Here is a 16190-nt window from a genome sequence, read left to right as displayed (position 1 = left end):
ATTGACTCTCTTTCTTGGCTTGATGAACACTGGAGTTGTCTATTGCATCCTGTTTGCTATGAATTTATGGGAGAAGGAAAAGCAGGAGAGTTTCAGGGGGGGATTTGTTCTCCAGTAGCTCCTTTCAAAAACAAAGCCAGAACACCTTGCTGGGGCTCTCCACACAGCTGATGCTTCAGTCATCTGCTGCTGGTGGCTGGTCTGCATTTAGGGTCTGGCATTGCCTTGTTCCAGCTGTGCAGGCAACTTGAGCAGCTCTGAATGTGGGAATTCATATTGCCCCCAAAAGGCAGGCAAGCTGGGGTAAAAACTTGTTTACTGTCAAAAAAAAAATGTTTTCTGTCCAAACCAAACGTTCCTTTTTAGATGTGTTTTATTGTTAGTGAAAGTTTAAGTGGTAGGAGGCTGCCAAGATAACTGTCAGAAACCTGCCAAAAGAGAGGATCATTAAGGCAGGGCAGTGGGAGAAGGCAGGGCTTTGCAGATAGGGTTATGGGTTTTAGAAATAAAGAAAAGAGGAGGAGGAGGAGGCAGGAATGTTGCCAGAGATGGTGACAGACCCTCGGTACTTAGGGCAGGAGGGGTCAGGGACAACCAACTGATGTTTACAGAGCAGGAAACAGGCTTTAGTGAACATTGTGTGGAAGGGCGCTGAATGATGTGGGTTTCTTTGGGGAAAAAAGATTGGAACTAATTTTAGATGTATGGACAGAGGAGGAGAGAAGACCTTGTGCTCACGCAATGCTATGAATGGTGCGAATAATTGGTGGTCCACGGAGAAATTCTTGCAAGATCAAAGATTTGTGAAAACAGCAGCAGCGACCACAGAGCAGAGGAATTGGTCCCTCGTGTGGTGTGAAGTGGCAGCGGACGGGTGGCAGCACCGGCACCTCCGGGCCATGCCCAGCATCTCCTGGGCTCGGGCCCTGCGGGGGGCATCGAGAGCTTGGGGTGCTGCAGATGGGACCCGGATTTTATTCTTGGGAAATTTTGCAGCCGGTCTCCAATTTGTTGCAGATAAAACTAACACTAGAGGCAATGTAGGCCCACTGATGAATGAGGTGGGTGCCCTGATGACAGAAGATAAAGAGAAGGTGGAGTTACTGAATGCCTTCTTTATCTCAGTCTATAGTTCTGGAGGCTCTCCTGAGGAGCCCCATACCCCTGAGGCCCTAGAAGAAGTCAGGATAAAGGAGGAGTTTGCCATGGTTGCTGAGGACTGGGTTAAGGACCAATTAAGCAATCTGGACATCTATAAATCCATGGGTCCTAATGGGTGCAGAGGGAGCTGGTGGAAGTCATTGCTAAGCCACTCTCCATCATCTTTGGTAAGTCATGGGCATCGGGAGAGGTACCTGAGGACTGGTTTAAAGCAAATGTCGCTCCAGTGTTCAAAAAGAGCAACAAAGAGGACCGGGGTAACTATAAACTGTCAGCCTCATCTCCATCCCTGGAAAGGTGATGGAAAACTTATCCTTGGCATTGTCTCTAGTCATATCAGAGATACAAGGGGCCATTAGAGGCAGTCAACATGGCTTCATCGAGGGGAAGTCATGCTTAACCAACCTGATAGTTTTTCTGAAGACATAACTAGGTGGATAGATGATGGTAAAGCAGTGGACGTGGTCTATCTTGATTTCAGTAAAGCCTTTGACACCGTCTCCCACAGCATCTTCACAGCTAAACTGAGGACGTGTGGTCTGAATGATCGGGTAGTGAGGTGGACTGTAAACTGGCTGAAGGGAAGACGCCAGAGGGTTGTGGTCAGAGGGATGGAGTTGAGTTGGAGTCCTGTATCTAGTGGAGTCCATCAAGGGTTGGTACTGGGACCAGTACTATTCAATATATTCATCAACGACTTGGATGAGGGAATGGAGTGCACTGTCAGCAAGTTTGCTGATGACACTAAACTGGGAGGAGTGGCTGATAAACCAGAAGGCTGTGCTGCCATCCAGCGGGACCTAGACAGGCTGGAGAGTTGGGCGGGGAGAAATTTATTGAAATATAATGGGGACAAATGTAGAGCCCTGCATCTGGGCAAGAAAAACTCCAGATACCAGTATAAGTTGGGGACTGAGCTGTTGGAGAGCAGCATAGGAGAAAAGGACCTGGTGGTCCTGGTGGACAGCCGGATGACCATGAGCCAGCACTGTGCCCTTGTGGCCAAGAAGGCCAATGGCATCCTGGCGTGTATCAGACGGGGTGTGGTTAGTAAGTCGAGAGAGGTTCTCCTCCCCCTCTACTCTACGTTAGTGAGACCACATCTAGAATATTGTCTCCAGTTCTGGGCCCCTCAGTTCCAGAAGGACAGGGAACTGCTTGAGAGAGTGCAGTGCAGAGCCACGAGGATGATAAGGGCGTGGAGCATCTCCCTGACAAGGAAAGGCTGAGGGAGCTGGGTCTCTTTAGCTTGGAGGAGACTGAGGGGTGACTTTATTAATTTTTAAAAATATGTAAAGGGTGAGTGTCAGGAGGACAGAGCCAGGCTCTTCTCGGTGACACCCAAAGATAGGACGAGGGGCAATGGGTGCAAGCTGGAAAATAGCAGGTTCTGCTTAAATATGAAACTTTTTCACGGCGAGGGTGACAGAGCACTGGAACAGGCAGCCCAGGGGGGTTGTGAAGTCTCCTTCTCTGGAGAAATTCAAAACCCACCTGGACTCATTCCTGTGTGACGTGATCTAGGTGTTCCTGCTCCGGCAGGGGCATTGGACTAGATAATCTTTTGTTATAGTTCATTGAAATGATCTAGGATGCTTTTCTGACTAAATCCAAGATATTAGTGGGAAAGAAATACTAAGGGTTATTTGGTTTTATTTTTAGTTTGAACAGATATTTCCCATCAGCTTTTCCAAATTAAAATTCCATTTAACACTTAATATTTCAAATCGGGTTAAACTAAACATTCATTCAGCACAGAACATGTCTTTCATGTCTATTTTTGGTGTCGTTTTGGAAGTGGCAGCCATTTGTTGTATGTATTGCTGAGTGATGTGCATGGGGCCACTGCCTTGAGGAGCCTCTGTCCGGGATTTCCCCGTCTCTGCAGAAAGACCTTGTGGCTTCTGCTGCTGCCATGGGCCCAGGGCCGGAAGGGGTGCGAGTTCAGCATTCACACGAGGCAGCTCAGGGTGCAATAGCAGCTGAGCAGCACAAGTGTTTCTTTGCCTGAATTCCAGCTTTCTTACCTCAGCCTGAAGGCCGTTTTTCTCTTTGACTAGGGAAAGATAACAGAAAGGAGGTAATGGATGCTATTTAATGTCCGAACAGGGAGATGAGTGCAGGAGGAGCCCGGTGAGCCTGCCCCAGGATCGTGGAGCATCCAACAGCACCAGAGCCAGGGTCGTGGAGCATCCAACAGCACCAGAGCCATGCTCCCAGGCAGACAAACGGGCTCTGCCTGCTTCCCGTGGCTGTGCTTGCTGCTTCTCAGTGGCCCCGCTCTGCAGCCAGGTGAGTCTCCTGATGGAGCTCCTTGCTTCTCACTGCGCTTCAGTAGCTAAAAACTTTTCAACTGTTAATAGAAAGCTCGGTTGTGTCCAGCTGAAACTAAGAGCACAGAACAACTAAGGTGAGAAAAGAAATTAAGAAGGGGAAGGTGATTCACTTCTCTGTCACAACTGCCTGCCTTGGGAGGAATGACTTACCCTTTGGCTCTTCCTGAAGCCAGGTGGGGTGAATCCTTTCTTAAAGGACTGGCCCTTTACCAGAAGGGTCTGAGAGAGCAAAACCCCTCTGTCAGCTGTCAGTGCCCAGCCCTGGCATGCTCCAGCACCTCAGCCAGGCTGCAGGTGCCTGCTGGTTTGTCTGGGAAGCTGTTGCCTGTGGGGACAGCGGACTGAGTGAGTGGCGCTGCATCCAGCTGCAGGCTGGCAGCTCGGCTGGCAGCGTGGTCCTGAGATCTCGTAGGTGCTGGAGATGCACCTGGTGGGACTGTGCCAAGGAGGTTTGGGAGGAGAGAAGACAAGGAGGGATGACTTGGCTGAACCTGCCTGGGCAGGGGGTCTCTTAGCTCAAGAGGGGAGATGTCTCTCAACTCACCCCCCAAGCTGCCAGCTTCCTAGTTCAAACCCCCGAGGCAGCAGTGAGGGAGTTGTATCACATTTCAACTCCAAAAACTATTCTGGGGACTGAACCCAGTACCTTAGAAAAACTTCCCATTGGCAGACAATGTCTCCTAAGCCACAACTGGGTTCGTCCACCAGAACTCATCTCCCCAGAAGTCTGAGGAGGAAACCGGTGATTAATAGCTGTCTTTGTTTTCTCATGTAGGTATTGCTGCGTCCAGAGATTACCCTGCTGAGGGGACAAATGGCCCTTCCTCTAACAAAACAAATGTGACAGTTTATCGCTGTAAAGATTGTGACAGCAAAATTTGCCAATTATCCAATTACGAGAGGTTTGAAATAATCGGAGAAACACGAAATGGGACATTATCTAATGACATTCAGTTGGTGACCAGTGAAACTCACATCATTGTGTGCTTTCAGCAAGAAATTAAGTATCTTAACGAAGTTTATGCCATCATCTGGGAGACAGACTGGCGAATAGGAGAATCCTGTGGCAAGCTGGAGCTTGGAGGTAAACTCAGCTGGGAGTCTAGCTATGAATATATAGATAATACTTTCTGGTCATGAAACCAAACTGTAATATATTTGGGCAGACAGTGAGATTAATGAGAAAACTAACTTGTCAAAATGAGTGGTTTTTGTTTTTTTTCATTGTGAAACATGTTAACCTGATTTATGAAGATACCTTTTTTTTTTCCAACGGCAGTTCTAATGATCAAATTCTGTGTTGGTTTGCAATGTATGAATCTGATATACTTTAGTCAGTATACACTGAAATTCAGGTCTAGCCTAACAAGCCATTTTCTGTTGTTCTTCTGTACAATTCAGTAAATAATCCTGCCAGTTTTCTCACAAAACTGTCAGGATGAGAAATGAAAATGCCTGTCAGTACATGTAGGATGTGGCTCCAAGAGTGCAAAGCGTAAAAAGCAAGTGATGTATAATGCAATTGCTCATGACCTGCTGAATGATGCCAAGCCCGTCCCTGAACAACGGGGTCTTCCCGCGCCCCTAAAATTTCATGTTCTTAATTACTGATGAAAACTTTTTGCTATCTTCATATTTGAAGACTTTGACTATTGGTTCATAGAAGGGTTCATCAGCTTTAGTGAGAAGAAAATCTGACACCTATTGAACTAAGGATGATTGTAGCAACCTCAACTTTGTGTGGCACACAAAGAATCTAAGTTGTTGACTTATAACCCTTGGTTAAAAAATTTATAAATGATCCATATTTATATTTAATGCTGCTTTTATCTTTCACCTTCCCTAGAAAATGGGGCGCATCACATCACAGAGGAGGAAAAAATCTGCTGTGCAGTAGAGACAAATGAAACCAAAGCATATGTCAGGAACCTGAACTGCTACATTGAAAGCAAGAAAAGATGCTCAACATACAAGCTCCCTGATGATATAACTCTAGGTTAGTCTCTTCATGTGTTTGTCTGCCTTTAGCTCTGAGACAGTTTTGCTCAGATAGCTTGCTGTGAGTAGTTTCACAGGTGTTTTGGGAGGAATGTTCTGTACATTCATATCTTGGACCCACATGTGCTGTAGCATCCAAACTCAGGGGCTTTCCCCCAACCTATGCAGGTGCCTCATCCTAGGCATATTTATCCATATATACCAGTCCTGGATATAGGCATAAGTGACTGTATCTGCAGCTATCCAGCAATAGATACAGGGATGCTGAGGGAAGATGGAATGTGGTGGGCGTGCAACAAGATTCCAGAATTCCACTTACGAGTGAATAGCAAATGGGACTTTACCTCCGGGCTAAGAGGACACTTGTCCTGCGCGCACTTATTAAAGTACTAAAATAACTGCTTATGAGGCAGGCTCATTTCCTGGCATACCTGTTTGATCATTTGAATCCTGTGATTTCTTCTGCTCTGCAGATAATCCAACAGATCCAGGCAGCAGCAACAGAATTGGCACTACTGCCACTTTCCTGATTCTTGGGGTTTGTGCAGCAGCAGCACTGGTGCTGTATTGTGTTCAAAGAACCCGAAATGGTAAAGGTACAGTCTGACAAAATGTTATGTTTTCCATGGGTAATGTGCCTTTACAAGCAGCCTTGGGAGTGGAAAAGTGTATAACGTTTCCTTTCTGTATCTCATTTCCATAAAATTGTTTAGAAAGTTGCTAAGTGATACTCATTGTGAAGGGGAGGCTGGGCTCTGCGTTTGGTGCTGTGACACAGTCCACAACCAGCAGGCTTTAGTACGAAAAATAAGCACAAAATAAACTCACTACCACACCAATGCAGCCAAGTGATCGCACTGCTCAGCCTTATGTCAGTGGGGTCCAGCTCTGTGGAGCAGACTCAGACTGCGACATGGCAACCCAGAAAGCAGGGGCCAAGCTACAGCAGACACGAGAAAGGAGGTGCGATGTGCAGCTTCCCCTGCAGAGATGGACCTCTGCCCAGGAGATGGCTGCACATCCACCATGGGGCTGAACAGATCCTTTAGGTTACTGCTTCCACAGCTCTCCCCCTCTCCCCACTAAAGAGGCAGTTTTAACTTAGGAAAGAATATATTTTAATTTTTTTTTTTTACAAGCTAATATGCACAGAAAGGACTGGGATGGGCTGTATGGACTGAATAGAGAGCATAGTGCACTGTTCTTAAACTGCAGTAGTGTTAAAGCAGCTTTTCAGAAATTGTGGATACCCATGTGGATTCAGTGGATACCTGTTTCCTCACTGCATCAAGGCTGTGTTAATAGATTCTAATCCCATATCTCTAGCCCTATGCCCCTATGTGACTCTGCAGTGGTTTTAATACTTGTGTGTTGATCATTTACACACCCCTACAGACAGCCTTTCAGCCTGCAGCTCCCTCCCCTACATCCCTGGCTCCAAGGTTTATGGGACCTGAAGCTGTATTGTCAGAAGCTGAGATGTCTCCTCTCAGCTACTGAACTACCTCGTCCAACCAAATGCTCCTGTTGGCTCTTCCCTGGTAGTTGGTTGTTTCCTTCTAAGAGTCTAGAAATTCCAAATTAATTTGTTTAAGGTTAACTTGGTTAGAAGTTAGTTGTAAAGTAGAAGTTAGTTAGGCTGATGGCTGCAGAAACAGGGCAGGGTCTCAGCAGAGAGGCTGTGAACTCTCTGGGTGAAGAAGCTGCAAATCTGCAAAGTTTCCTCTTTCAGAGCAACAGGCAGTACGGTAGCAGGTGGGGCAGGGCAGCTTCTCTGAGGACTTCACATCTCCAAGCCTAACAGGCAATTTGATTTTATTTCTCAGTGAAATTGACCTGTGCCTTTGCCTCACAGATGTTTTTCCTTCAATTCTGCAGGTGTTATAAAACCCAATCAGGCTTACGAAAGCAGAAGGTCACAGCCATTTGAAGCATCATCTATAAATGAGACAAACCAGGCCTTCATGACAGCAGCATCCTTCTCAAACAAAGTCTAGCCATCACCTGAAGAAACACATTTCTTTTATACAAGACCTCACAGTAGTTTTCACAAATGTACTTTCACGACTCCCATGCATTCACCAAGGACTGCAATTGCCCTAGTTATCCAACTCCAGGCTTTTGCAAGCAATATGAGAAGCTTCCTGGGGCTACTGTCCTCTCCTGGTACTTGGTTGAGGAGCCCCAGCATCACAAGATGCATGGCTTGTTTGGCAGCACAGGCTTAAACCAGCTGAATCCTTCCAATGCTTTTTATGGTTGAAACTATCAGTTCTCCTAAAATCCTTTGGAGAGCTGCATCTGTGCTCAGGCAGGCCGTCTTGAACCCTGATGGAGATGTTCTCTGCATATCTTCCATGTCGTAACACAGTAGCGTGGCCATAGTTTTTCATCCGTTAACTCCCAGGTGGGTTCTAGATTTCCTCAAGGAGGAGTTTTGTAGAACCATGGAACAGCTTGGGTTGGAAGGGACCTTAAAGACCACCCGCTAGCTCAGGCTCTCCAGAGCCTCATCCAGCCTGTACAGGTGAGCGGCTTGTTTCATTAGAGCGGTTTGGCCTTCTGAGCCAAAAGTCTGGTTTTGCAGCCACCTGCAGGCTGAAGGCTACTCTGCGGGCTCTGTCCTGTGCAGCAGAGACAGGAGGGCCTGCACTTCAGGGATCCCCAAAGGGTAGTTCTCAGGCAGCATGTCATCTTCAAATGATTTACTACTCATGCTTGATTTGAATAAATCCTCAAAATTTGCATTATACCCAAACCAGTATCAGGCTTTTGAGCAAAAAGCAGCAGCATCCAAATTGCAAAAGCACATCCCCGAAGTGAGATGGATGCTTGCTGAATCATGTTTTGCATGGTTTAACCAACCATAAACCTGTAAGCTGGCACTTTTGGCTGGAAATCTCAAAGGATGTAGGATGTTGTGTGACTCTGTATGCATAAAAAAATCCAAAAAAAAAGTATCCAAAAGCATACAAAAAAGTTATGGACCTTTTATTTTTTTCTTAACCTCAAAACTTTGGAAGGTCCTTCAAATACAAGTAGGGAATTTCTATGTTGTTTTGCAACAGTATGATTAGTTCAACGTGCATTTTTCCAGTGCAGCTATCATGGGTGTTACTTTTGGCTCTGTTTCTCTGCTGTAAGTCATTGCTGCAAGAGCCCCTCAAGAAGTGCCAAGCATTCCCATTGATGCATTGAGCTGTGTGCTGGGCTTCAGGAGATTCCAGTGATGCGTACCTGATTTTCCTAGACCTAGAAAAACACTGTCTTAAAATTAAAGGCTATCGCAGTTCTCTGATGTGGTCTTTTAATGGGGAAAAACAAATGTGTGTATACATATTCATGTGTGCGTGTAGGGTGGTCAAATTGATGACTGACACTGTTCTTTTTTTGTGTACCCTCAGATTCTGAGTTTTTTGAAAAAGAGACAACACACTATTTGACAACTTACGTTGTAGTAATTTGAGGGATTCAAGTTTAATAGCGTGCAAGTTTAATTTCTAATCTTTAACACCAGTTGGGGCCAGAGAGCTAGTCAAGACTTGAGAATAAAGGTTACCTGCCCGGTTCCGCGCAGTGACAGTTGCTCAGCTAAATCTGTCACAAGATGCAATTCACAAACTGACTTTGGGGTTCACCCAAGCACACACTTTCCTTCTCATCTTTTCTGCCTTCCTACTGCTGATTTTGCAGACAGTGATAGTCAGAGGTGTCACTCCCAGCTGTTCTGATTTGCGCCTCCTGAGCTGTGTTTTGCCTGTAATGCCAGTCATCTGATGTCTTGGGAAAAGGGCTTTAATGATCTATGCTCTTGGCTCTCAGCAAGTGAATGATGTTGCTTTATGTGCTTTTTGACAAATAAATATATCCACGCAAATAGTTCTGAAATAAAAATCAACTGAAAATATCAGGTGGCCTGACTCAATAAATGGCATAATTTGATAGTTGCAGTTTTATTTTAATGAGCTTAGTTTCCTGTTCTTGTAGTCATCACAATGCCATGTCAACTTTAAAACTGGCTGTTCACTGGTAACCCTGCATCGATCATTTTGTTCTTTGGCTTGTTCATGTCCTTTACGAAGCATCACCATCACATGAGCCCCATACTCATAACCCAGCATTATTGTGATGATCCACTTCTTGAGTATTGCAAAACCAAAGTCCAGGGGTAGGAAATCCCTCCTCCCATCTGCTTTTTTATCTAGTAGTGAGCCTTCATAGGGCTAATTGAAAGCTCATTTCACAACCCACCTGAACTCGAGTTTCTTTACAAGGATTGATGACTTTTCTCAGCTGTCAAGCATTCAAGAAATTCTCTGGGAACACTCCCTTTCCCTGAACATTCACAGAGAGAACCATTCCTGCAAGAAGAGCTGTTTGTCATATCAGGGAGAGAGTAGGATGTGAGCTATAGCTGAGCTTCCCTTTTGCTGGTGGCTTGCAGCAACGGAACGTCTTTAAGTGTGAAGCTATGGGAGAGGTACACACCGTGCCGCTGCTCAGAAAATGCACACCATACCATTGCTTGGAGAACACAGGCTTGTCATTGGCAAAATACAGGTCAAACCTGCAAGTGCGTGAGCAGGCTTTGTATAATAATTTAAGGTTTAGCTGAAGTAATGGAGTATCTTTCTCCCACTTTCTCCTTATAAAGCCAGCTCTTTCAATTGCAGCCTGCAACAGGGCTGGCTGCTGAGCCTGGGGGGCACTGACAGTCTGTATCGACTGCAGCTCGTGCCTATGTCTCCAGTAACAGCCCCCACATCTGGGAGTTGTTCCATGGTAGTAAAGTGTGGGCGTTGCCAGTGTGAAGTCAACAACAAAATACACCTCTCTCTAAATCTGTTGCTCCCCTCTCTGTCACAGTCTCTGTGATGTGAAGACAAAAGAAGCAAGTTGCTGGGGAGAGGGAGAGAACTCGTTAAAAAGCAGCTGATGTAGCTGGAAGATATCAGCCAGGTTTTGGCACACAATCCTTTCTTCACATCTTCAGCTCATCAGTTGGGCTATCAGCTGGGGACTGGGAGGAGACCTCATCATGGTCTACATCTTCTTCACGAGGGGGAACGGGGGGGCAGGTGCCAATCTCTTCTCTTTGGTGATCAGTGAGAGGATCCAAGGGAATGGAGTCAAGCTGTGACAGGGGAGGTTCAGGTTGGATATCAGGAAAGGGTTCTTGCACTTGCCGATGCGATCAGCTCCAGACATGTTCTTCAGCGGAGCGGGGGATCGAGGCGGGCAGGGCTTTTTTTCTGGCACCAAGGCTACTCGAGGCAGCCGAGGGAGCTGCTAGGGCCTGGCAGCCCTCACGTGGGAGGCTGACCAGGCGTGGGCAGAGCCAGCAGCATCCCCTCCCCAGCCATACAAAGGCAGCCTCTAGGGAGCACGAGCGACCATGACGGGCAAGCAGGGCGGGGTGTGGCAGTTTGCGCAGCAGTGTGCAAAGGGAGGGCTCCGTCACCGCTCTTTTCCAACGGTGGTTGTAATCCGCTCCTGAAGAGCCCGGCCATGGTATCCGCCCAGCAGAAAGCCATGGCCTCTGCATCTCTTGCAGCCTCTTCAGCCACAGTCACCAATGTGGCTACCCAGAGGTCTCAGGGAAACACACAGCCGTCCAGGTCTTGGGCTGCAGGGTGTGCCCGAGTCTTCTGTCGGTGGATAAAAGGATAAAACCAGGCCCACTGGTGATAAGCTAAGGGATGGTGTGCTAGAATCAGAGGGACTGTGGGCTAGTGAGGTCCTTCGGTCTTCTCCATAAGGTGCTGTGTGCAATGAGGAACATTTGAAGTGCTTTTACACAAACGCACGCAGTATGAGGAAGAAACTGGATGAGCTAGAAGTCTTGGTCCAGTCCCACAGCTACGACATCATTGGCATAAGTGAAACCTGGTGGGATGAGTCCTGTGACTGGTGTGTTGCAATAGTTGGTTACAGGCTTCTCAGGAGGGACAGGCAGGGCAGGCGAGGTGGTGGGGTGGTGCTGTACGTGAAGGAGGGGCTGGACTGTGTGGAACTTGCAGTTGGTGATGGCCAAGTTGAGAGCCTCTGGGTAAGGATTAAGGGATGAACAAATAAGGGGGATGTCATTGTGGGGGTCTATTACAGACCACCCGGCCAGGACAACAACGCCGATGAATTATTCTTTGTGGAACTAAGAGATGCCTCAGGATCAACTGCCTTTGCCTTATGGGGGACTTCAACTTGCCAGACGTCAACTGGAATCACCACACGGCAGACAAGAGCAAGTCCAGGAGGTTCATAAAGCACCTAGATGAGAACTTCTTGGTGCAGGTGCTGAGAAACCCAACTAGGAAAGGTGCCCTCCTAGATCTGTTGCTGGAGAACAGAGAGGGTCTTGTGGGGGACGTGGCAATTGACAGCCATCTTGGTCATAGTGACCATGAAATGGTTGAGTTTAAAATTTTTGGTGACAGGAAGAAAACAGCCACCAAAACTTCAGCCCTGCATATGGGGAGAGCAGACTTCAGGCTGCTCAGTGAACTAGTTAACAAGGTCCCCTGGGAAACTGCTTTTGAAGGCGTCAGTGTCCATCAGTGCTGGTCAGTCTTTAAGCACTGCCTCCTAGAAGCACAGGATCAGGCAATTCCAAAATATCGGAAGTCAAGCATGTGGGACGTAAGGCCGGCTTGGCTGACCAGGGACCTTCTACTGGAGCTTAGGCGGAAAAAGAAAGTGTACGGCTACTGGAAGCAGGGTCAGGCAACGCGGAAGGAATACAGGGACACTGTTCATGTTTGTAGGGAGAAAATTCATGTGACCAAAGCCCAATTAGAGTTGAAGCTGGCCAGGTCTGTGGGAGACGATAAAAAGGGTTTATTTTAAATATGTGAATAGAAAAAGGAGGACCAGAGGAAACATAGGTCCAGTACTTGATGGGGAAGGTCACCTCACAGGCAAGGACATAGGCAAAACAGAGACATTTAATGCCTTCTTTGCCTCCATCTTCAACATTGATGATGGGTTTGGGACCCCAGGTGCCCATCTGGAGGACTGTGACGGTGGGAATGACAAACTCCCAACTGACCCTGAACGTGTGTGGGATTTGCTGCTCCATCTGGATCCATACAAGTCCATGGGTCTGGATGGGATTCATTCCAGGGTGCTTAGAGAGCTGGCTGACGTCATCGCGGGATGTCTCTCAATTATTTTTCAATGGTCTTGGGAATCTGGAGAGGTCCCAGTTGACTGGAAGCTGGCAAATGTTGTACCAATTTTCAAGAAGGGCAAAAAAGAAGACCCTGGCAACTACAGGCCTGTCAGACTCATGTCACTGCTTGGTAAAATTATGGAGAAGATTATCCTTGAAGTTATTGAAGTGCACCTGGGAGACAATGCAGTCATTGATCCCAGCCGATATGGGTTCATGATGCGTAGGTCCTGTTTGACTAACTAGATTTCCTTTTGTGATAAGATCACCCATCTAGTTGATCAAGGGAAACCAGCTGATTTGATCTTTTTGGATTTCAGTAAAGCTTTTGACACAGTTTTCCAGAGGATCCTACTGGACAAAATGTCCAGCATACAGCTAAACAAAAACATCATATGATGGGTGAGCAACTGGCTGATGGGCAGGGCTCAAAGGGTTGTGGTAAATGGGTCTGCATCAGGCTGGTGGACAGTCACTAGAGGGGTTCCCCAAGGCTCCATTTTAGGGCCAGTTCTCTTCAATGTTTTTATGAACGATTTGGATGTAGGACTTGAAGGTGTTTTGAGCAAATTTGCCGACGACACCAAACTTGGAGGAATTGTGGACTTGGATGAGGGTGGAAAGGCCTTGCAGAGAGACCTGGACAGATTGGAGAGCTGGGTGATCACCAACCGCATGAAGTTTAACAAGAGCAAGTGCCGGGTCCTGCACCTGTGACGGGGCAACCCTGGCTATACGTACAGACTGGGCAACGAGACGCTGGAGGGCAGCCCCGTAGAGAGGGATCTGGGGGTTGTGGCTGATAGCAAGCTGAATATGAGCCAGCAGTGTGCCCTGGCAGCCAGGAGGGCCAACCGTATCCTGGGATGCATCAAGCACAGCATTGCTAGTCGGTCGAGGGAAGTGATTGTCCCGCTCTACTCTGCACTGGTGCGGCCTCACCTCGAGTACTGTGTGCAGTTCTGGGCACCACAGCACAAAAAGGACGTGAAACTGTTGGAGAGTGTCCAGAGAAGGGCTACAAAGATAGTGAAGGGCCTAGAGGGGAAGACGTATGAGGAGCAGCTAAGGTTACTTGGCCTGTTCAGCCTGGAAAATAGGCATCTGAGGGGAGACCTCATCGCGGCCTACAGCTTCCTCACAAGGGGAAGTGGAGAGGAAGGCACTGATCTATTCTCCTTAGTGGCAAATGATAGGACCCGCGGAATGGTGTCAAGCTGCAACAGGGGAGGTTTAGGCTGAATATCAGGATAACAGGCTGGAGAGTTGGGCAGAGAGGAACCTCATGAGGTTCAACAAGGGCAAGCGCAGGGTCCTGCACCTAGGGAGGAAAAACCCCAGGCACCAGTACAGGTTGGGGGCTGACCTGCTGGAGGAGAGTTCTGTGGAGAGGGAACTAGGGGTCGTAGGGGACAACAAGTTAATCATGAGCCAGCAGTGTGCCCTTGTGGCCAAGAAGACCAATGGGATCCTAGCCTGTATCAAGAGGCGTGTGGACAGCAGGTCAAGAGAGGTGATCCTCCCCCTCTACTCAGCTCTGGTGAGGCCACACCTGGAATTTTGTGTGCAGTTCTGGGCTCCCCAGTACAAGAGAGACATAGACCTTCTAGAGAGGGTCCAGCGTAGAGCCACAAAGATGATTAAGGGATTGGAGCATCTGTCTTAGGAGGAAAGACTAAGTGAGCTGGGCATGTTTAACCTATAGAAGAGGAGCTTGAGAAGCAGTTGACTAAGTTAGTTCTGGAAACTCAGCTCACCTGAATGAAGTGCTTACCATTGGCACTTCTCTAAATTCAAACAGAGCCAAGAAAAGATGTGGGAATCTCACCATATGAGATATTAGTTGGATTGTCGTACCTGGGCAAAGGGAATGAATTGCCTCAATTGGAGACAAAAGATGCTTTTCTTAAAAACTATATACTTGAGCTGTCATCCTGTTTGTCATCTCTCAGGACCCATGGATTGTTAGCTCAGACCCCACCCTTGGAAGTCCCAATCCATCCATTCCAAGCAGGAGATTGGGTTCTGATATGAACATGGAGGGAATCGAAGCTACAACCTGAGTGGGACTGACCATTCCAAGTACTCCTGACTACTGAGATGACAGTAAGAACAGCTGAGAAATGGTGGACTCATTACACCTGGGTGAAGGCATAAGTTGACCCCGAGACCTGAGAGAATATAGGAGAACCTTTAAAAATAAAAATTAGGAGGAGGTGTGAATCACAATTGTAAACTAATCTTTAATTTCTCCTTAGGAAAAAATAATGAATACCACGTGTAATTGGGGAAAAGAGTTGGCTTACATAGAATTAGTGTTCCCAGGGTATTTTTATATTAGTATGCATATCAGGGTTTACATTGGTATGCATATCATTCTTCATACTGATGGAAATTCAGGGGGCAATAATACTGACCCTGGGTGTGGAAATCTGACCTGTGAGGTAGGGAATTATCTATACCATACTGAATATGGTAATTATGGGAGTGCTAATATATATAATGCACACCAAACACGGCACAGGAATCATTCAGTAACCGGATGGCCAGTCCTGAACAGCAAAGGTTGGTATTAGCTATGTGGTAATAGGGCCAGGGAAGTGTTGCCCCTAAGAGGGAAGGGAGCTTGCACCCTGGGGGCAATAATTCTGAACATAACCATTATTGAGTTTATGCAAAACCAAAACCTGACTTTATCTCAACCCTTGAGCCCTTTCCATTGTATTTTCTCCCCATTTCTCTTTGAGCAGGGAGAGTGAGAGAGCAGTCAAGTGGAGTTCAGTGCCCAGCAGGGTAAAACCTCCACACCATTCCCACTGGTGGCGATGAGTCAGCAAAGTGCAAGGGTTGTCCTGTTGATATCCTTGTTGATATCCTGGTAGATATTTCAAAGTACAACTGGTGCCATGCAGTCACGGAGAACCTCATGCACAGGGCTGCTTTTAATTTCTCTGTGAACTGACTTGAGAGCTGCCCTGACAGAGGCATGTTTTTCTTCCATAGAGGCACTCTGTTTTTCAGTGGTAAGTTCCAGGTTGTCTCAGGTGGCAGGGAAAGGTGCTACAGGGAAGGGGTTGTTTGAGGTGGACTGAGACACCTTCTGCTGCTCCCAGGCTTTGTTGGATCTCACTTTTCTGAAATGGTTTTGACATGAAGTGGTTCTGAGAAAACACAGAAGTACAAGCTCTTTTGTGTATCCCAAGCTTAGAAATGAAACAAAATAAGAAAGACCTACCAAAGACGTAATGCAGCTGAGCTGGACCTAGCTTACTATAACAATATTGACTTACTGGAACAACTCCCTGCTAGCTCATTACCACTTATCATTTCTAGAGAGCTGTTGGCATGAAGTTTAACAAGAGCAAGTGCCGGGTCCTGCACCTGTGACGGGGCAACCCTTGCTATACGTACAGACTGGGCAACGAGACGCAGGAGAGCAGCCCCGCAGAGAGGGATCTGGGGGTCGTGGTTGACAGCAAGCTGAATATGAGCCAGCAGTGTGCCCTGGCAGCCAGAAGGACCAACCG

General features: G+C 47.2%; 2 protein-coding genes across 3 annotated transcripts in view; both read left to right on the top strand.

The window, feature by feature from the left end:
• The window catches only part of LOC308179894 (uncharacterized protein), a 46449-nt gene that overhangs the window by 17511 nt on the left and 12748 nt on the right, over positions 1-16190 (top strand). The gene's annotated exons all lie outside the window — the stretch shown is intronic.
• LOC308179897 (uncharacterized protein) lies at positions 3322-9400 on the top strand. 2 transcript variants are annotated; one of them, XM_080560725.1, is made up of 5 exons: positions 3322-3453; positions 4273-4581; positions 5344-5493; positions 5969-6085; positions 7374-9400. In XM_080560725.1, exons 1-5 carry the CDS (start codon positions 3372-3374, stop codon positions 7490-7492), a joined length of 777 nt encoding a protein of 258 aa, XP_080416851.1. In that variant the 5' UTR covers positions 3322-3371; the 3' UTR covers positions 7493-9400. The 2 variants fall into 2 exon arrangements, with proteins under 2 accessions (XP_080416851.1, XP_080416850.1); XM_080560724.1 differs by having other exon boundaries at positions 5969-6091.

Source organism: Anser brachyrhynchus, assembly GCF_964034855.1.
Source record: "Anser brachyrhynchus genome assembly, chromosome: 18".
Taxonomy (NCBI): domain Eukaryota; kingdom Metazoa; phylum Chordata; class Aves; order Anseriformes; family Anatidae; genus Anser; species Anser brachyrhynchus.
Note: the sequence above shows the minus strand (reverse complement) of the source record. Positions and strands in the feature narration are given on the sequence as shown.

Bases quoted from the DNA above. Each gene is read 5' to 3' on its own strand.
- LOC308179897 (XM_080560724.1), top strand. From the start codon at position 3,372: ATGCTCCCAGGCAGACAAACGGGCTCTGCCTGCTTCCCGTGGCTGTGC. The intron at 3,454-4,272 runs GTGAGTCTCCTG...TTTCTCATGTAG, and splicing joins TGGCCCCGCTCTGCAGCCAG to GTATTGCTGCGTCCAGAGAT. The intron at 6,092-7,373 runs GTACAGTCTGAC...TCAATTCTGCAG, and splicing joins AAGAACCCGAAATGGTAAAG to GTGTTATAAAACCCAATCAG.